General features: G+C 41.9%; 1 protein-coding gene across 1 annotated transcript in view; it reads right to left on the minus strand.

Annotated features, from left to right (window-relative positions):
* Positions 1–21,921, minus strand: part of MTRF1 (mitochondrial translation release factor 1) — a 41,726-nt gene extending 19,805 nt beyond the window's left edge. The window contains exons 1-6 of the mRNA XM_052650224.1: positions 21,788–21,921; positions 18,893–19,318; positions 13,635–13,726; positions 11,774–11,855; positions 10,102–10,209; positions 1,340–1,512 (exon numbers count right to left, since the gene is read on the minus strand). Of these exons, the coding sequence (XP_052506184.1) occupies positions 1,340–1,512; positions 10,102–10,209; positions 11,774–11,855; positions 13,635–13,726; positions 18,893–19,310 (873 nt within the window). The 5' untranslated portion in view covers positions 19,311–19,318; positions 21,788–21,921. The remainder of the gene's footprint in view (positions 1–1,339; positions 1,513–10,101; positions 10,210–11,773; positions 11,856–13,634; positions 13,727–18,892; positions 19,319–21,787) is intronic.

The raw sequence follows: 21,921 nt of genomic DNA on the forward strand, positions 1-21,921 counted from the left end.
TTATAAGGAAACAGTCAGACGAATCCAGAATGTGGAACATTCTGCAAGACTCTTCAAAATGTCAGTGTCATTAAAAAAAAAACAAAGGTTGGAAGACTGTTTCAGGCATAAAGAGTTATAACAACAAACTGCAATAAGTGAAACTTGATAGCATCCTGGTTTAAGAAAATAGCTATAAAGATACTTTTTGATGCTGAAGAAACTAACAACTGGAGTTAAGTATTAATTGTGACATTGTGATTTATGGTAAGAAATATATATTGTTCAGTTCTCAGCAGAGAGCTCCTAAAACCCTTGGATATTTTCTTAAGTGGTAAGAGTGACAAAGGTGTCCTTTGTTATTCATAACAAGCCCCTTTGAACCACATTTGACTTTATGTTAATAAGGTGACATGTGGAAAATCCTGGATAACCACAGCATGCGGACTGATGGCCAGAGGAACCAAACACAGGACTAGAGGGCTGGAGCATTCAGCTCCACCCCAGTCTCCAGGGAGGGGAGAGGGGCTGGAGGTTGAATTAATCCCCAAAGTCTATTGATGTAACCAATCATATCTATGTATGGAAGACTCCATAAAAGTGCCCCAAGCACCGAGTTCAGAGCGCTTCCAGGTTGGTGAACATGTGAAGCTGCAAGGTAGGGTGGCGAGCCTGGAGAGGGTATGGAAGCCCTACACCTCTTTGTGTCCTCAGTTTTTTCCATCTGGCCCTTCCTGAGTTATATTTTTTGTAATAAACCAGTAGTCTAGTAAGTGTGAGCTTCCCAGGTGGCTCAGTGGTAAAGAATCCGCCTGCCAACGCAGGAGACTTGAGTTCTATCCCTTGGTTGGGAAGATCCCCTGCAGAAAGGCATGGCAACCTACACCACAGTATTCTTGCCTGGAGAATTCCATGTGGGGTCACAGAGAGTCGGACACGACTCCGTGCACGCGCTGGTAAGGACACTGTTTTCCTCTGTTCTGTGAGCCCCTTTAGTAAATTACTGAGACTAAGGAGGGGGTCACGGGACCCTCCGGATGCAGGAACACAGGAGACAGCCTGGTCTCGCTTCTGGCTCTGATGTGGGAGGGGCAGCTGTCCTATGGGGCTGAGTCCAGCTTGTGGAACCTGAGCCACTTCCCCAGGGAGACGGTGTCAGACGTGAGCTGAGCTGAACTGTAGGACGGTCACTCGTTGTCCACAGAGAATGAAGGGACTGCTTCGTGGGGGGAAAGAAGTTCACACGTTTAGGGTGCAGAAGCATTCTGTAAGTAGACAGAACGCACAGGAGCTTTTCGTGGACAGTGAAACTCCGGGGGATCTTCACGGATAATGGTACGGGGTTCCTGCAGGGGGTTACCTCATCTGGGTGGGGGAGGACGATCACCGACATCGTTCCCGTGTGAATACGCTGCATCCGGGATGACAGCCCCACCTCGGGGATTCGCTGAACCCGGTGAATCCCACCTTCGTACTTCAAGTGCTTATAGACGTTATCACCGGAAATTCGGGCCGCCGCGTGATGTAGCCCACCTATGAAAAAACATGTTCCAGCGTGATAATAAATTCTACTTTGGAAGGGATCAAGACCTTAAGTGGCCTCCATGAAAGGCCTCTGTGAAAACAGAGCCTGAGATGAGAACAGAAAGTAGGTCCCAAAGACGTTTCCCAGCCTAAGTGTGTGCATGTGTAATAGGGAACATGCCAAACGATGGCTTATGGTTATCTCTGGAGAACAGAACAGCAGCATGTTTTTCATCTTAAGTGTTTTTGTTGCAAAGTTTTATACGATGAACAAATTTCACTTTTATAAAAATAGTATTAGAAAAAAAAGAATACTGGGACATTTTCTGCATTGAACCTATGCGATCTTAGGCTAATTTGATGCCATATATGAGTGCTCAATAACACAGCAATTTGATAATGATGAATAATTCTGTAGGTCCTCCTAAGCTTTCAAGAATCTATTGAAATTTAATTTTTGCTTGTCTATGAAGCAGGAAAATAAGCACAAGGCCTAAGCTAGCTTCTTATTGAACATATTGTTTACAAAAAATCTTTTTATTGTAAAATAATATACAGATGTAGAAAACCACATGAATCAAATGCATGGTTCAAGATTAAGAAAAATAACTTTATCAGGCACCTGCAAAGCCCTCCCATAGATTCGCCTTTCCTCCAATACCCTCCCTTTCTCAGGTAACCAGTATTTTTTATTCCCTTCGCTACTATAATTTTATTACCTAATGTGCTGCCCTAGGCACTACAGTGTAGTCTTGTCCATTTAAAAAAGTTGATACGTCTTTCAAATCTCAGTCTCTAAGTTCATCACCCATCTCAAGTGATCCACTGAGGAACCAGGGCTGTTGACATAGAGAAATTTCCCACAGCTTGGTTTTGCTGACTGCATACTCTTGGCATGCTTCCATCTCTTTTCTGCCTTCTGTTCTGGCTGCTACTGGGCAGCTGGATCCAGAAACTAGATTGAACTCTGGCAAGACAACAGGAGACAGACAATGTCTGGCTGTCTCTGTTTTCATGGTTTTGACAATGTTTGATGCTTCATGTAGCACAGAGGTTGTAAAAGGGTGATAGTCCAACTCTATGGGCTTCCCTTGTGGCTCAGCTGGTAAAGAATCCACCTGCAATGCAGGAGACCTGGGTCCAATCCCTGGGTTGGGAAGATCCCCTGGAGAAGGGAAAAGCTACCCACTCCAGTATTCTGGCCTGGAGAATTCCAGGGACTGTATAGTCCATGGGGTCACAAAGAGTTGGACATGACTGAGTGACTTAAAAAAAAAAAAGACCTAGAGTCAGCCATTTCTCCAAGAAGCCCTGGGTCCTTTTGAAGGAAAATAATATTTCAATGTTTTCAATATTTGGGAACTAGGGATATTCACTAATACTGGTTTGTCATTGTTTCCAGACCTTTTCAATGGACAGAGATAGGAAATACCTCATGAGTTTACAGAGATGTTGAGAAACAATTCCTTATCAGTTTCTTGCATTTCTGCACATCTTGTAAACAAGGAACTGCCTGCCCTTTTTTTCCAAGGGTATTTGTTTAGTAAACAGCTTTGGAGATAATGTCTCCCTCTAGAGCAAAGGACAATTCAGTTCAGTCACTCAGTCGTCTCCGACTCTTTGCGACCCCATGAATCGCAGCACGCCAGGCCTCCCTGTCCATCATCATCTCCCGGAGTTCACCCAGACTCACGTCCATTGAGTCAGTGATGCCATTCAGCCGTCTCATTCTCTGTTGTCCCCTTCTCCTCCTGCCCCCAATCCCTCCCAGCATCAGAGTCTTTTCCAATGTGTCAACTCTTTGCACGAGGTGGCCAAAGTACTGGAGTTTCAGCTTTAGCATCATTCCTTCCAAAGAAATCCCAGGGCTGATCTCCTTCAGAATGGACTGGTTGGATCTGCTTGCAGTCCAAGGGACTCTCAAGAGTCTTCTCCAACACCACAGTGCAAAAGCATCAATTCTTCAGTGCTCAGCCTTCTTCACAGTCCAACTCTCACATCCATACATGACCACAGGAAAAACCATAGCCTTGACAAGTGCCTGCAAATGTAGGAGACATGGATTCCATCCCTGGTCGGGAAGATCCCACACGCCGTGGAGCAGCTAAGCCTGTGCGCCACAGCTGCTGAGCCTGTGCTCTAGAGCCGGGGAGCCACAACTGCTGAGGCCCACACCCCCTAGGGCCCATGCTGTGCAACAAGAGAAGCCGCCGCAACTACAGAGGAGCCCCTGCTCACCTCAACCAGAGAAAAAGCCACGCGGCCCACCCAGCACAGCCAAGGAAAAGATTCCACCTTCCGATGCAGGGACATGGGTTTGATCCCTGATCGGGAACTAAGATCCTACATGCGGCAGGGCAACTAAGCCTGCATGCATGGCAATGGAGACTCAGCAAAATAAAATGCACTTGAGAACCCCAAGCTCAGGATTCTTCTTGTGTTTTGAAACCCACCGTGTGGGCAGGTGTCATCTGACCTTCTTCCAGTTGCCTTTGGGGACATGGAGCTCATGAAACCAGCACAAAAATGCTGATATTCTGGTTGCTGCTACTACCATGAGTCATAAACCATCCTTTGTCTCTGACCCATGAAACTGACTTGCTAAATTCCTGTCTTGCAAGTAGGATAAAATCTCAGACAACTTGTTCTTGATAACTGATACTTTTAATATAAATTAAAGATCACAATGTCTTCTCTAATACTCCTGTATCACTTGCTTTCCATACTGAGAATCTTGGTTCCCAAAGACAGAGAGGATACCAGGATCAGAGTATCTCATAATTACTCTTCTATTTTGTCCCATATTTCATAAACAAGTTTCAGAATGCCAGTTTAGTTCTGCCACCAGTATGATTACTAAAAACATTATAAAACTTTTTTGCATGTGCTCTTCCCATTCTCCTCCCCATTTTGCAAATGATTATACTGTCAGAACTAACAGTCCTTATATACTGTACTTTTTCCTCTTAGTCCTCAATGAGACCTAGTTCTATAGATAATCATGTATTTAATACTCCCCTTTAGGGAAAGTGAAAGTGTTAGTTGCTCAGTCGTGTCTGACTCTTTGCAACTCCATGGACTGCAGCCCACCAGGCTCCTCTGTCCATGGGATTCTCCAGGCAAGAATACTGAAGTGGATTGCCATTTTCTACTGCAGGGGATCTTCCCAGCCCAGGGATAGAACTCAGGTTTCCTGCATTGCTGGCAGATTCTTTACTGTCCGAGCCACCAGGAAAGCCTGGGAGAAAGACTGGCAGTATAAATTTCTGGCATATACAGACTTTCTCAAGATGACCCACTCTTGCCTTTATTCAAGGGGTTTTAGGTCTACAAACTGGCTCAAGTCTGGGAACTGACTAAGGGGCCATGACTTCTGTTTTTATGACACAGGTTAGACTTTTGTTCACTTGACCTAGAACTTTTCTGCTTATATAGATCAAATAAGAATTTCGCAGGCTTCCATTCTTTACTCCCAGGGACACATGTCAACCAGCCAATGCCCTGTCTGCATAAGTCAGCCTATTCCAGTTGCTCCTTTTACTCTGCTGTCCATTATGGTAACCACGCCCATATTGCCTTTGGCCTCTGAGTGCCAACACTGCTACCTTGAGATCCAAATACTCCAACGGCCCTTGGGTTTCCCAGTTCGTCTACTAGAGTTCCCACTGTGAGGTCTTGGCTGCAGGTGAAAGCTACCAGAGAGCTCTTCAGTGACGCCAGGGCTCCCTTCATAAATTTACTGCTCAACAGTTGTGGTGAAAAGTATGATATCTGGACACATTAAATTAACCACCACATTATTTTTATTTAGCTAGTTGTTTTTTTATGCCTCGACGTGTGGCCTGCAGGATCTTAGTTCACCAACCAGAGATCGGACCCAGGCCCCTGGCCCTGGGAGCACAGCATCCTAACCACTGGACCGCCAGGGCAGTCCCAACCACCACATCACTTTAATGACCTCTCCCTGAATCTAGCTGGCGAGCAGAAAATGACAAAACATAATTATAAACATTAATCGGTTGGGAGGGAAGAGAGAACATAATAAATTTCATTTGTTGTTGTTGTTCAGTCACCAAGTCATGTCTGACTCTTCTGCGACCCCGTGGACTGGTAGCCTGCCAGGCTCCTCTGTCCATGGTGGGACTTTCCAGGCAAGAATACTAGAGTGGGTTGCTATCTCCTTCTCCAGGGGAGCTTCCCAACCCAGGGACTGAACCTGAGTCTCCTGCTTTGGTAAGTGGATTCTTTACCACTGAGCCACTCAGGGAAGCCCCCTTTAATATGAAAGACATTTTTCTCAACCCCCTAGAAATCAGGAATACAGAATGACAGTGATGACCTACACTGCATGTCAAGGGCCACCACCTTGCAAAGACTAATCTTGTAATCACGTAGTATTGACTACTTGTGTAACGGCTGAGGATTTTCCCTATCTGTCCCAAGATCACAAAACTAAAAGACTTGAAGTCATTTGATATGTGAATTTTTACATTTAAGTATATTTTTTCCCAATCTTGCTATGTGAATCTCTGGGAGTTCCCTATATTTCAATTAAACATTCAGTTCAGTTCAGTCACTCAGTTGTGTCCGACTCTTTGCGACCCCATGAACTGCAGCAGGCCAGGCCTCCCTGTCCATCACCAACTCCTGGAGTCCACCCAAAGCCATGTCCATCGAGTCGGTGACGCCATCCAGCCATCTCATCCTCTGCCGCCCCCTTCTCCTCCTGCCCCCAGTCCCTCCCAAGTAGGTACATACACATATGTATATGCTGTGCTAAGTCTCTCTAGTCGTGTCCAGCTCTTTGCGACCCCATGGACTGTAGCCAACCAGGCTCTCCTGTCCACGGGATTCTCCTGGCAAGAATATTGGAGTGGGTTGCCATGCTCTCCTCCAGGGGATCTTCCTGACCCAGGGACCAAGCCTGAATCTCTAAAGTCTCCTATATTGGCAAGCACGCTCTTTACCACTAGTGCCACCTGGGAAGCCCCATACGTATACTTTAACATACATATTTTGTAAGATAGATACTTTTTCCCCATCTCTATTTTAGTCTTTCCCTATCTGTATCTTTGTCTTCTGCTCATTACAGTAAATAAATTAAATTATATTTTATAATTTTAATGGATAAAGGTTTATTCTTAGGTTTTAATTTTAAAGGTATATGAGTAGAGTATTAAATTTTTTTTCCTTTTTTTTTTTTTTTTTGTTTTGTTTTTGGTGGCGGGTGAGACATGGATCTTAGTTCCCCCACTAGGGATTGAAGCTAGGCCCACAGCAATGAAAGCAGAGAGTCCTAACCACTGGACTGCCATGGAATTCCCCCAATTTTTTTGTTTTTGATAAAAGGATTTTTACCTTTTTCTTTCTTCTGTTTTGTATACATTAATCTGTTTCTTTTTTTAAAGATTTATTTATTTTGTCATGGCTGTGCTGGGTCTTTGCTGCAGGGCACAGGCCTTCTCCAGCTGTAGGGAGCAGGGGATACTCTCTAGTTGCGGTGCTGGGCCTCTCACTGCTGTGGCTTCTCTTGCTGTAGAGACAGGCTCTACATGCCGGCTTCAGGAGTTGCGGCCTGTGGGCTCAAGAGCACAGGCTCAGTACTTGCGGTACACGGGCTTAGTTGCTCCGTGGTACGTGGGATCTTCCCAGACCAGGTATTGAAACCATGTCTTAACCACTGAGCCACCAGGAAAGCTCAACTTCGTACTTTTAAAAATGTGTTTTATTTTTTTTTGCTAGGGAGTCAGTGTATCTAAATATAAGACCTCCCAACCACTGTTTGTCTGCTCTGTGTCCCTGGAGCAGAATCTCTCCTCCCGATGTCAAGTGCAATTCCCTTTCATTGCTGAAAGTTGAATTCAAAATATGCATCTCAGAGATGACACTCTTTTCTAATGCTGTTTCTGATTCTCGCAACTCTCTCCTCTCCTGTGTCCACAATATATACTGTCCCCATTCTTTTTCCTGTTTGCCTAACTCCTTTTTTTCTTTTGCCAACTAGTCTATTTTTCTAAATGTGGCCATTCTCCATGGTTTGGTACCCTCTCTATAGACTCTCCCTCACTTATTCTTTCTCAGCATCAGACATCATCTCTGTTTTGTGCTGTGCTTAGTTGCTCAGTCATGTCCGACACTTTATGACCCCACGGACTGTAGCCCGCCAGGCTCCTCTGTCCGTAGGGATTCTCCAGGCAACAGTCCTGGAGTGGGTTGCCATGTCCTCCTCCAAGGGATCTTCCCAACCCAGGAATCAAACCAGGGTCTCCTGCACTGCAGGTGGATTCTTTACCAGCTGAGCAACCAGGGAAGCACCCATCTCTGTTCTAACATCTATCAAATGTCTCTCCTCAACTCTACTCTCTCACCAAAGCTCTGATTACACAACTTCAGCACTTCCTGGATATTTGTAAACGGATGTTCACTATAACAACACACACAATCATGCAAAAACCACTTTCACTGATCTTCCCAAGTGGAGTCTGCCTTCCAATTTCTATTTCATTTGGCATGAATGAATACTGCAATCGTCTCAGCTAGAAAGATTAGGTCCCTGTGGCTCATTTCCTTTGTGTCAGAATAAACTAATGGGATATAGTGTGGACTTAAATCTAACCCCAGGACTGCCATTACTTATTGTGTGATCTTGGATTAGCTACTTACTAGATTTTCATCTGTGAAATAGGATTAACAATACCCATCTCACAGGGTTTTAAGGATCAAATGACCCACACTGCATGCCAGACACAGTTGGCAAGCAATAGCTTCTCTCATCAGTTACCAGATTTTGCCCATTCTTCCACTGAAGGTCTCTCATATGTCTACTCCCAATTCTAACTCTTAGTCACACCTGGTTACTCTAATAACCTCTCAGCCATCTGCCTTAAATCTAGCCTCTTCAATCCATCTTTCACACTGCTGTCAAAATAATCTTAAAACTAATTTTTGCTTACCAAAGGGGAAAGAGGGGCAGAGATTTAGAAGATTTGGATTAACATATATGCACTGCTGCTGCTGCTAAGTCGTGTCAGTCGTATCTGACTCTGTGCGACCACAAGACGGCAGCCCACTAGGCTCCTCTGTCCCTGGGATTCTCCAGGCAAGAACACTGGAGTGGGTTGCCATTTCCTTCTCCAATGCAGGAAAGTGAAAAGTGAAAGTGAAGTCGCTCAGTCGTGCCTGACTCTTAGTGACACCATGGACTGCAGCCCACCAGGCTCCTCTGTCCATGATATTTTCCAGGCCAGAGTACTGGAGTGGGTTGCCATTACTATACATAAAATGGGCTTCTCTTGGGCTTAGCTGGTAAAGAATCTGCCTGCCATGTGGGAAACCGGGGTTTGACCCCTGGGTTGGGAAGACCCCCTGGAGAAGGGAAAGGCTACCCACCCCAGTATTCTGGCCTGGAGAATTCCATGGTCTGTATAGTCCATGAGGTTGCAAAGAGTTGGACACATCTGAGTAACTTTCACTTCATGTACATAAAACAGAAGACCAAGGACCTATGGTGTAGCACAGAGAATTATATGTGTATGTTTGTGTGTGTATGAATCACTGTGATATATACCAAAAATTGAAAAAATATTATAAGCCAACTTACTTCAATAAAAAGGAAAACTAATCTTCTTACAATATATATTTATCAAATGATATTCTTATTAATCAAGTGTTTAATAGCTCCCTAATAATCAAGGCTTCTTCAGCTTTCTTGTCTATGGCAGATCTACTCTTTCAAACCTATTTCCTCTCACTTCTCATCACAAATATCCCGATTAACTGGCTTCCCCACTTCTACACACACAGCGAGATATTCCCCACCATCGTGCCGTTGCTCGGATTACTCCTTCCCTCTGCTCGCCTGGTCTTTCCCTTTCCTGACCACTGGCTGTACTTCAAATCTGTACCAAGCACACACTTCCTATGCTTGCCACTGGTTTTCATTTCCCTGGATTGTGTCACTTATGTGAATCTTCTTTCCCCACTTTGATCATTTGTGGGTTATTACTCATGGGCCCTCTGTCTACCATGGTGTATTTTTGTGTAACCAAGCAGATTAAAAAACTTCCAGATGAATTAAAAGAATGGAACAAAAAAGAATTATCAGCTGTTCTAATTTAAATACCTGAGTATTTAAAACTTTAAAGACTTCACTAGTTTCTTATTGTTTATGTTGTCTAAGTTTTTATCAGTCCAGCTTGAGTGGGAGCAACTTGAAACTCAAGATAAATGACTAACTTTTTCTGCATTCCCATAAACATCTAACACATTATAAGTACTTTAGAGTAAAAAGTTTAATACATCTTGGCTTTGAATAACAGAACAATGATTTCCCAGGCAAGGCATTTATCAACCCTCCACAGGAAAAGTTTTTCTAATTCACATATTCCTTCCTAAGAGGACGCTTCTCTCTCTCCCATTCTCTTCTTCTATAGCGAGAATTCTACTCTGGTAAGCCACTGTAATTGATAAGTCCATGTCACAATATTTAGTAGATATAGACCACATGTTTTAAAAAACAAGACAACATGGTTCTAATCAAAAGCAGAGAAAAAATAATTTTCAGCATCATCTATGGACAAAATCCTCAAACACACCTACCATAATCAGCTGGTGTATAATTCAGAAGTTCAAATCTCCAGTGTTTGTAGCTTGAATAATTTTGGTACATATCAAATATTTCTCGGGTAAATTGTTGGCAGATATCACCTAAAAGAAAATTTAAAAATATTCAGTCAGTATACATTTTCCAAAGAAAGACATACAGATGAACAAAAGGCACATAAGAAGATGTTCAACATCACTAATTATTAGAGAAATGCAAATCAAAACTACAAAGGAGGTATTGATTCACAGTGGTCAGAATGGCCACCATTAAAAAGCCTACGAATAACAAATGCTGAAGAATGTGTGGAGAGAAAGGAATCCTCCAGCATTGCTGGTGGGAATGTAAACTGGTAGAGTCACTATGGAAAACAGTATGGAGGTTACTTAAAAAACTGAAAATAGATTGCCATATGACTCAGCAATCCTATTCCTGGGCATATATCTGGGGAAACTCTTAATACAAAAAGACACATGCACCTCAGTGTTCACTGCAGCATTATTAGCCAAAACATGGAAACAACCTAAATGTCCACTGACAGATGAATGGGTAAAGAAGGCCTGGCATCCACGTGCAGTGGAACACTACTCAGCCTTAGAAAAGAACAAAGTAACGCCGTCTGCGCAGCAATATGGACGGACCTAGAGATTATCTCACAAAATGAAGTGAGTCAGAAAAGGAAGAAAGACAAATTTCAAGTGCTATCACTTCTATGTGGAATCAAAACTATGACTCAAATGAACTTATTTAGGAAAGAGAAACAGACGTATAGATACAGACATCAGATTTATGTTTACCAAAGGGGATAGGGGATGCTGCTGCTGCTGCTGCCGCGTTGCTTCAGTCGTGTCCCACTCTGTGCAGCTGCATAGACGGCAGCCCATGGGACTCTCCAGGCAAGAGTACTAGAGTGGGGTGCCAGTGCCTTCTCCAATGCATGGAAGTGAAAAAGTGAAAGTGAAGTCGCTCAGTCATGTCCGACTCTTCACGACCCCATGGACTGCAGCCTACCAGGCTCCTCCGTCCATGGGATTCTCCAGGCAAGAGTACTGGAGTGGGGTGCCAGTGCCTTCTCCAATGCATGGAAGTGAAAAAGTGAAAGTGAAGTCGCTCAGTCATGTCCGACTCTTCATGACCCCATGGACTGCAGCCTACCAGGCTCCTCCGTCCATGGGATTCTCCAGGCAAGAGTACTGGAGTGGGTTGCCATTGCCTTCTCCAGGATAGGGGATGAGGAGGGATAAATGAGGAGTCTGGAATTAGCAGATATATAATACTGTATACATAATGGATCAACAACAACGTTCTACCGTATAGCACACTAGAATTGAATATATTCAATATCCTATAATAAACCAAATTTAAAAAATATGAAAAAGAATATATATATAGGTGTAACTGAATCACTGTATGCTAGAAACTAAGACAACACTATAAATCAACTATATTTCAATAAAACATAAAATTCTGCTTTTTCTAGGAGAAGAAATCCCAGGAAATTTTAGGGAAGTCCTCCTTAAGTATTGATACAAGGCCCCTTAGGAGTTAAGAAGTAACTACTTCCAAAGGGAAACACATTTAACAAACTTTTAAAGTTATAGTGTGTCAGATCAAGGTAATGTTCAAGTATTTTTTTAAGATCATTTACAATAAAATTATTTTATTAACCTCCAGTCGTTCTTCCAGATGTCACTTCTAAAATAACATCATTTTTGTCATATTTCTCCTTTGGCAGTAGACTCTGGAAAAGCTGAAAAGGGGGAAAAAATCAGTATTAGTGTGTATAGTTTCCATGGTATGCTGTTATTACTTGAACTTAGACAAGAGATTCCCAAATATTAATAAAATCAGTAACCAATAAAATCACAGATCATCCCAAAAGAGGTCTGTCTTTAATAAGTACACCAATTAGGCCTAAGATAAGCAATCAGTTTATGTTAAACAATGAAGTTACTTGTTGGGATAGTTTCTACAATGCTATCAGATTATCTCAATTTTCTAAAATGCAGAAGTTCAGATCAAAGTCCAGTGTTCCATTCAGTTTTCTTCAGATTATGCTTCTAGTAGTCCTGAACAGTAGCTTCTTTCATCTAATGAAAGAAAGCTTTCAAAGTCTTCATTTGGAGAAAATGAGGACTTTTTATATATGATTACATGTTCTCTCCAGCAATAAATGCCAGTGCCAGGCCATGCCCTGTCTTCTCAGCAGAGTTGCTGTTTAAAGAGTAGATTGAGGACTCCCAAGATAAGGCTCAAATATTTTCTCAGTGTAATAAGAAAAAGAGGGACATTCTAATAAAGAAAGTAACCTATTTCCCTCTTAGGAAGCAGTTTTCTTTTTATTATTACTAAAAGGTCTTTCAAATCAAACTGAAATTACCCATGTACCATGACTCTTCCTACTGACAGTTTTTGAAATAGTCCATCTCTGCTAGAAATGATATGGCCTGATGGAGAGAATATTAGACTAGGAATCAGACGTCTGACTTCTGTCTTGGACTAGCTGTTTACATCAGGGATAAAAAATATTGATACCTCCACCACATCCTCCTCAACCCTTCAAAAAGCCCCTCCAGAGATTATTATCATACTAAGTGAAGTAAGCCAGACAGAGAAAAACATATATCATATACTGTTGCTTATCTGTGGAATCCTAAAAAAAAAAAAAGGATACAAATAAACTTATTTACAAAAACAGAAATAGATGCACAGACATAGAAAACAAACTTAGGGTCATCAAAGGGAAAAGGGGGAGGGATAAATTATGAGTTTAGGATGAACATATATACATATATATTGCTATATATAAAATAAACAACAAGGACCTACTGTATGAAACAGGGAATTATACTGAAAATTTTGTAATAACCCATAATGAAAAAGAAGCTGAGAAAGAAGATATGTGTATGTATGTGTGTGTGTGTGTGTGTGTGTGTGTGTGTGTGTGTACGTAACAGAATAACTACTGTACACCTGAAACTAACACAACATTGTAAATCAACTATACTTCAATTAAAAACAAAAGCCCATCTACTGGCTTCCTAGAGTAGGGAAGCCTGAAGGTAGGGGGACGGCAGACATGGCAAACGGGAATATAAGGTGCAGGGCTGGGTCTCCCTTTTCTTTTGGACAAGCCATCCACTGAGCTAGAAAGGGCCAAAGACTTACATTAACCCATTGTCTCTACAGTCTTGGACTCGTTCCATATTTAACCTAAGCAGCATGAACTGCTCCCTTTTCCTAAGACTTGAAAACCCTGGCCTCCTCCCCTTGTTGAAGTAGATTCAGCTTTGGAATACTTTTGTCTGGAGGTAGGGGGCTTGTTCTTTTCTTTGCCATCACAATCTCTTCACCTCAATCTCATTCTGTCGTAAATCACAGCACTAAACCCAACATTATCAATCATCCTAAGAGAAGACTTAATAAAACTGGTGTTCAGAAAGTACTTTAAGCACCAAAACATAATCTAGCAACAACTGTATCCCTTTATATTCACAGTATTAGGTTTAGTTTACCTCTTCAAACATACCTCACTGTATAACATGTTGATTTTCTGAGCAATGGTTTGCCTCTCTTCCAATGCAAGTTCTTGTAGCTGTTTTTCATCTTGTTTATTTAGACCTGCAAACCATCAAATAATAGTAAAAATGTGTAAATAATACTCACATGAAACTCTTAAATAGCTATCTAGTCTCTATCTACTAGGTTTTATCTAATAGCAAAAATGTTTAAATACTCACCAAGAAACTCTTAAATAGCTACCTAATCTCAATCTGCTAAATTTTATCTTGTGAAGGCAAGGGATTATAAAAAAGAACTATTACAACAATAGTTAGAGAATATCAATGAAGTATTTGCTGCTGCTGCTGCGTCGCTTCAGTCGTGTCTGACTCTGTGCGACCCCATAGACGGCAGCCCACCAGGCTCCGCCGTTCCTGGGATTCTCCAGGCAAGAACACTGGAGTGGGTTGTCATTTCCTTCTCCAATGCAGGAAAGTGAAAAGTGAAAGTGAAGTCGCTCAGTCGTGTCTGACCCTTAGCGACCCCATGGACTGCAGCCTACCAGGCTCCTCCATCTATGGGAGTTTCCAAGCAAGAGTACTGGAGTAGGTTGCCATTTCCTTCTCCAAAGTATATGCTAAGTATGTCCAAAAAACTTGTGTGAAAACAAGTAAAATCTTGCTCCAAAGAGCTGGTGATATGAATGTCTATAAGTAAATATAAAAATCGGTGATGACATCTTCACGACCCAAATAAGCTAAGTTTTAGAGTAAACTGGGGTGATTACTTGTCTAAAGGTGGCAATAATTGGTTAGCACACTGAGTAATCTAACATGGCTAGAACCTCCACTTTTTTAAGTAAAAAATAAGAACTCTTAAAATTTTGAACGTTCTTAAAAATGCTCATCCTTAGTAAACATTTTTTAAAAACACCACATGGGTCAAGAACCCACACATCTTGGCAACCTCTGCTTTATGGAAAGAGTGGTTCTTTTCACATTTCAAAGCCGAAAATTAAATCCTGGAACTCTCACAAAACAAGCTGTCAGTGAGACAGTGGCCAAACAGGGTGAATCCTGTAACCTTTGACCCCATTGCATTAGATGCCTAGAGACTCCATTTGTCAGTGGTGATGTGTGCTAAATGAGGTAGACGTTTTTGATTCTTAATAATTAAAAAAATTAGAAATGAAGACTCATAAAAGAGAGAAGGCTCTTTAAAATCCTTCTCTAGTCATGGAAGTCATCAGGGTCTGGTGGAATTCTATGCCTCTTTCCGTCTTTCAACATTTAACACTGGCTCTAGTTGCTGGGGACCCAAGGATGAATAAGACATGGTTCAGGCCTCAAGGGGCTCAGTCTGCTGGCAAAGATGGACACATTCACCTGGTTACAATAGGTAGTAAAAGTAGTGCCACTGAGGCCTACAGGGTGGTCTAACCCAGACTTTGACCCTTAAGGAAGATTCCTAAATAAGGTACCATCTGAACTGAATCTCTTCCTTTTGTGTGTGTGATCTTAGCTCCCTGACCAGGGAGCAAACCCACACTGCCTGCACTGGAAGGTGAAGTCTCAACCCCTGGACCGCCAGGGAAGCCCCTGACCTCAATTTCTAATTATAAATGGCCTGTTGCAGAATTGCATTATCACAGCTGGCCTCGCCGTGTGCACGTAAGCCTCAGACGGTAGCCAGCTGCCATGACTCAATGTGTCGGCGGGGTCAAAGGTATACCAGAAACACCTGATTCATTACTGAACTGTAAAATCCAACCTAATTCAATTTCACCAGATTCAATTCAATGTCAACAGATTCAAGAGTCTATTATACCCTGTGACGGGTGCTGCAGGAAATAAGTCACAGGCCCTGTACTTGAGGCTCAGGGAAAGGCACTGAAGTTAAGACAGATACATAAGAGATTAGAATACAAAACAGAGAAAGGTAATCATACTTGCTTTACAGAGCGGAGTGAAGCCAAAGTATGATATTCAAGCCATTACTTTGTAAGTGGACTGAATTTCAAGAAGATGAAATTGGTGGGTTAAGAATACGAGCAAAGACATGGGATGGTCTGAGTATATTCAGGAAATGGCAAATTGGTCTATTTTGGTTGGAAGATAGAACATGCAAAGGGAATTAAGGCTACACAGAGAGGTGGGGGTCACTCTGCGGGGACTTTTAAATGTCAAGCCAAACAATCTATATTTACGGGCAATGGGATTTACTGAAAATTCACAGCAGGAAAGTAGTATAGTTAAGGTTGTACTTAAGCTGGGAACCTCTCATAGCTCAGTTGGAAAAGAATCCGCCTGCAATGCAGAAGACCCTGGTTTGATTCCTGGGTCAGGCAGATCCGCTGGAGAAGGGATAAGGCTACCCAACTCCAGTATCCTTGGGCTTCCCTTGTGGCTCAGCTGGTAAAGAATCTGCCTTCAATGTGGGAGACCTGGGTTTGATCCCTGGGTTGGGAAGATCCCCGGGAGAAGCAAAAGGCTACCTACTCCAGTATTCTGGCCTGGAGAATTCCATGGACTGCATAGTCCATGGGGTCACTAAGAGTTGGACAGGACTGAGCAATCACTCACTAGGCTGGAAAAGCTTGGAGATGAGACTACAAGTTGGGAATTTATTGTAAGTGTCTTTGATGAGCTATAACGAAGATATAAAGTAGTGGAAAGAACAGGAGAAGACTCACACAAGATATATTACAGACGTAGACTCTACATTGGACTTCGAATCCTTGGGCAGTGAATAAGAGTAGCAGCTGTGGAATCTCATTGATTGGGTTCAAATCCTTGCTCCTCTCTGGATCAGCTAAGTGACCTTTGGCATTTTAACCTTTTGGTTTCATCTATAAAGTGGGAATATTAATAAAAATTCCTACCTCATAAGGTCATTGTGAGCATTCAAATGAGATTAATATTTGCAGAATACTTAGCTTAGTGCCTGGCTCATAATAAGACTTAGTAAATGTAGCTATTATCACTATTATAAAATAGCAGAATTGTAGTAGAAACTTTAGAAGCAATCTACTAATTGAATCTACTAATATTGCAAGATACAAACATGGCTGACAGAGTTTATGTCAGTTTAATTTGGAAGACATTTAGTAAGCTCCTATTATGTGCAATAGGGTTCAATTCCTGAGTTGGGAAGATTCCCTGGAGAGGGGAATGGCAACCCACTCCAGTATTCTTGCCTGGAAAATGCCATGGACAGAGGAGCCTGGTGGGCTACAGTCCATGGGGTTGCAAGGAGTCGGACACGACTGAGTGACTAACATGCATAATATGTGCAGGCAACTTTCCCAAATAATTACAAATTTGAGAGGAATTATGCAAAAGAGTAAAAAAATAATACTCATTAAAAGAGGTGAGAAGGGCTTCCCTGGTGGTCCAGTGGTTAAGAATCCGCCTTGCCATGCAGGGGGCACGGGTTAATCCCTGGTCTGGGAAGATCCCACACGCTGCGGGGCAACTAAGCTTGTGCACAACTACTGCAGCCTGCAAGCCCTAGGGCTTGTGCTCCACAAAAAGAGAAGCCACTGCAATGAGAAGCCCACTCACCGCAACTAGAGAGTGGTCCCGGAACCAGAGAAAGACTGCACACAGCAAGAAACACCCAGTGCAGCCAACAATAAAATAAATACAGAAAAAAATTAAAAACATACGCATATGAAAAAAAAAAGAGGTAAGAAACTCACAGGACCACTAATAGAAGGCAGAAAAAGGTAAGGGTTTGGACATCCAGGACTTTACAGGTGTAACTGTGACTGGCTGCAATACTGCTTAACATCTCTAAGACTTAATGAAACACGATGATACACAGAATAAAGCTTATAAACTAAACTAAAAGTTAATAGCAAAGTAAGTGTTGAATCCCAGGTTAAGCCATTATACTTGTTTCTCAACTTCTATATATTTTGGAAACTGTTTATAAAAGAAAAATGTTAAGACAATAATATTAAGAGATACTAAAATTGAAAATTAACACCTCTCACATTATGTATATAAAATTAACTCAAATAGATCAATGACTTAAATATAAGGGCTAAAAATATAAAACTCTTGGAATAAAACACAGATCTGAATCTTTGTGACTGTGGGTTTCTTAGATATGGTACCAAAACACAAACAACAGGGGAAAAAAAAAAGATAAACCTCATCAAAATTAAAAATGGTGGTGCTTCAAGGGACAACCCACAAAATGGAAGAAAAATTTTGCAAATAATCTATCTGGTAAGGAACTTGTATCTGTAACATAAAGAACTCTTACAACTCAATAATAAAAAAGACAACTCAATTTAAAAATGGGCAAAGGATTTAAACAGTCATTTATCCAAAGGTGACATACAATAGGTACATTCATCAGAGAAATGAAAGCCAAAATCTCAGTAAGATACCATTTCACACACTAGGATGGCTAGAATTACAAAGGTGGATCACAAAGGTTGGAGAGGATGTGGAGAAACCAGAACTCTGATACATGGGTGATGGAATGTAAAATGGTACAGCCACCTGTCAGGCAGCTCCTCAAAAGATTAAACATGGAGTTACCATACAGCAATGTATGTCCACACAAAAACCTGTACACAAGTATTCGTAACAGAATTGTTCATAATAACCAAAAAGTGGAAACAACTCAATAACCAACAACTGATGAATGGATAAATAAAATGCGAGATATCTATACAATGGGACAAAATTCACCAATAAAAAGAAATCAAGCTCAGAAACATGCTACAATGAAACTGAACCTTAAACATATCCTAAGTGAAAGAGGCCAATCTTAGCTTATGAAAGAAGCTAACATATTGGATGATTCCATTTACATAAAATGCCTGAAATAAGTAACTGGGTAGAGACAGAAAGTAAGGCTGGTAGGGATGGCGGGATTGGGATGAAATGGCTGAAGGGTGCAGGGTTTCCTCTGAAGGTGATGAAACAATACATGAGCCCTCTGATGGGGTAAATATTGTATTTTTTTGTCCATGGTATGTAGCATCTAGGACAGTGCTCAACAAAGATCTATTCAATAAATTAAAGCTTCTGAAAAGGTCAGTATCCAGTCTCCCAGACCTTCACAGCATCTTGGCGAGTACTGTGAGGACCTCAGTCTCATGCAGGAGTTACTCTTCAGAAGCTGTCAGACACCAGACTACAGTACAGAGTCCTGTCCTTTCCAATTGTAGGGCTTATTACTTGTTGGTTTTTTAAGAGCTCGAGTTCAATACAGCTTTAACTTAAAGAATCAATCCTGTGCTTGTACACACACACATCTTTTACCTACTTTTACACATGGATTCTAATTCTTCAATGGCTTGTTCAGCCTCCTGAATTTCTTTGTAAATGACCGCAAGCGGGGCCAGCTCGGCATGCCGTCGCGTCAAGGACCTCCGGTCCCCTTCATTGGCAGAGACGTGATGCAAACGATGATCAAGTGTTTGGTACTCCTTATTCAGGTCCTCCATGTATTTTTGTAGTGCTTTATGTTTCCAGAGCATGCTGGTATCTTGATGACAGTATCTCCTGGAGCAATTCTTATTTGACAGACGATGGAGAATGTGATTCCTGTTTCGCCTAAAGACCCACAGCCTTGTGTCAAGAGGGATCTGTGTAAGCTGATGAGAATGGCGACGGACGTGACACTGGAGGTGACCGTTAAGAGACAGATGTCTAAAAAGCCAAGCAAATAGGTGACGATTCATCTCCGCATCTGAAACAAAATAAGCGCAAGTTGAAAAATATCAACTCCACAGATAGAAAAACTGGGAGGAACCTCAAGCAATCTAGCTCAGTTCACTGCCTCAGCCAGATCCAAACACAGTCCCCAAATTCAATAACCCACAAAGGAAAACGATTCTTCAAATCTCTGAATCAAACAAAATAAATGAAGATAGCACTGTTTTCCACCCACTCATCATATATAATTAACTAAGGCAAATGCGTAAGAGTATAATGAATAAATATATCAACAGAATAAGTTGTATCACCTATTTCTTACATCCAGAATCTAAAATTGAGTGTGTGAATAAGCATAAGTACAAAATAACCATGCAAGCTTAGGTGTCTCACATATTACCAGATTTCTAAATTTGACGGAAATACTATTTCCTTGTCTAATACTTTAATTTTAGGTACCCAGATGCCCAAGCCAAGTAACTTAATCATGATTATTCATTCTACCCGTTTCAGGCAGAGTTGAGGCGAATGCAAGTTGCCTGTTCAGAGCTCAGTGTTTTTCATTCCCAACTATGCAATCTCTCTTCAGAGATGCTTCCCTTTTAGCTGAGATTCAAAAGATAAAAACTTTACACATTAACAGTAAAAATGTAGAAATTTGGCTTAAAAAAAGACAATGAAGCTAATTACACCAAATGAAAAAAGCGGATTCAAAAACAATATATTATCAGTTAGGTTTTCAAAATTTCTACAGTATATGGAATACATGGATTTATGGGGACATAAGCCCTCATAAGTGAGGAAGATTTTTATTTTGAAAAACGAAAACTAGATAAAAATAAACACCAAATGTTAACACTATGGTCTCTCGTTGTGAGATTATGGATACTTTTTCTTTTTCCCTTACTTTTTAGTGTTTTCTGAATTTCCTATACATACAGCACATAGTATTTTTGCAGTCAAGGAAAAATTACTTAAAAAATTACAAGTTAGGTGAATTTGGCTGTGTCCAATAACTATCTGTTCTTCCCTCTAACAGAGATAACCAAAAGAGCTAACAAATGTACACAATTGTGATTATTGAATAAGAAAGGGAGAAGATAAAGTGTTCTGAGAAAAATACTTTGCCCCTAGAATCCTGAGGTTCGAATTTGAAGTAAGGGTCAAAACTTATCAGAATCAACCTTTATTATCTCCAGTGTTCCTACTATGCTAGGTATAGTAATATATTAGTTCAGTTGATCATTGCAGGTCGGCTAACTTGCATATCATTATTTCCTAAGAAATAGAATGGTCTCTAAAATACTCAAAATTTGCAGGGTTCTGCTAACAAAATGTAACTTAATCACATTCTAAAGAGGGCACCAGTGTCCAGTAGCCACAAACGCTAGTCCTCCAGCAGGAGTTACTACTCGTCTTCACGTTGAGACAGGCTGGGGGCTGGGGCCTGGGACCCGCTGGTGCAGGGCTACCGTGCCTGCACCTGGACAAACATCTCCAGGAGCGACAAAACACAAAGGAACTATAAGGGACCCAACTGCGGGCATGCGCAGTTGGGGCAAATTCTAGACGCCTAGCTACAAAGAGACCAAAAAGCCCACCTGCCACCTCCCAAGAGCCTGAAGAGCTGGGCGTAAAAGCATGGTCCCGAGCATGACCCCTCAAAGGGAGGGACAAACCACTTAAGCTACCCCTCCTTCCGACCCCGGACACGAACAAGCTCGCCTCTGTCTCCCCACCCCCAGCAAGTGAGCAAGCAAGCAAACTTGTTCTGGCTCACCCCTGCTGTAGCAGGGGCCTCAATAAAGCCTTGTTTCAATTTCCTGACTAGCCCCTGAACACTTTCTAGTGATTAAGGAGGCCAAGAACCCTGATGGGTAGCAACATCTAGTCTCCATCACAGGTGTGTCCATTTGAAAGAGGACAGAGAAAAAACGGCAAAAAGATTTTTGTTGAAACACTTCTAGCTAGACTTCCTTTTTAGGAACAGTTAGTAGAAGGGAGAGGACAGAGGATGAAATGGCTGGATGGCATCATCGACTCAATGGGCAGGAGTCTGGGCAAACTCCCAAAGACAGTGAAGGGCGGGGAAGCCTGGTGAAGAGTCGGACACCATTAAGCGGCTGAACAAGTAAAAATACCTCTCTAGGTCATGAACTTCAATGTTAAGTAAACCCTAAGACCTTCACCCTCTAGGGTTATCTATACTTGAGAATTGCAAGTCTTCTCTTCACCCCTCACCCCCTCGTCCCATACACACAAACAGTTAACAAGATTAATCTGAAATTCTAGGAACTCTCAGCCTCGGCAAATCAGTAGCGACACTAAGCCCGCACGAGAGTACCACGTGTAAGTTACGCTGAGTTACTCGGTATCAGGAATGATCCCATAGGGAGGCACCAGGGGGGAAAAAAGCTAGAGAAAGAAAATAAGACTTTTACGATCAGAAAAGAGGCATGAACTGTGAGTAGTAAAAAAAATTAAGGACACTAGTTTTCCTTACTGAAGTCGGAACCTCCTTTGATCCACTACATTTCAGCCCATCGGTCACCGGATCCCTTTCACCTCCGGGTTCACCCAGTCTGGGTTAGAGCCCGACCCCGCCTCCTCGGGCGTCTCCACTCCTCTGCGGAAGAG

This window comes from Budorcas taxicolor, chromosome 12 (genome assembly GCF_023091745.1).
Source record: "Budorcas taxicolor isolate Tak-1 chromosome 12, Takin1.1, whole genome shotgun sequence".
NCBI lineage: Eukaryota > Metazoa > Chordata > Mammalia > Artiodactyla > Bovidae > Budorcas > Budorcas taxicolor.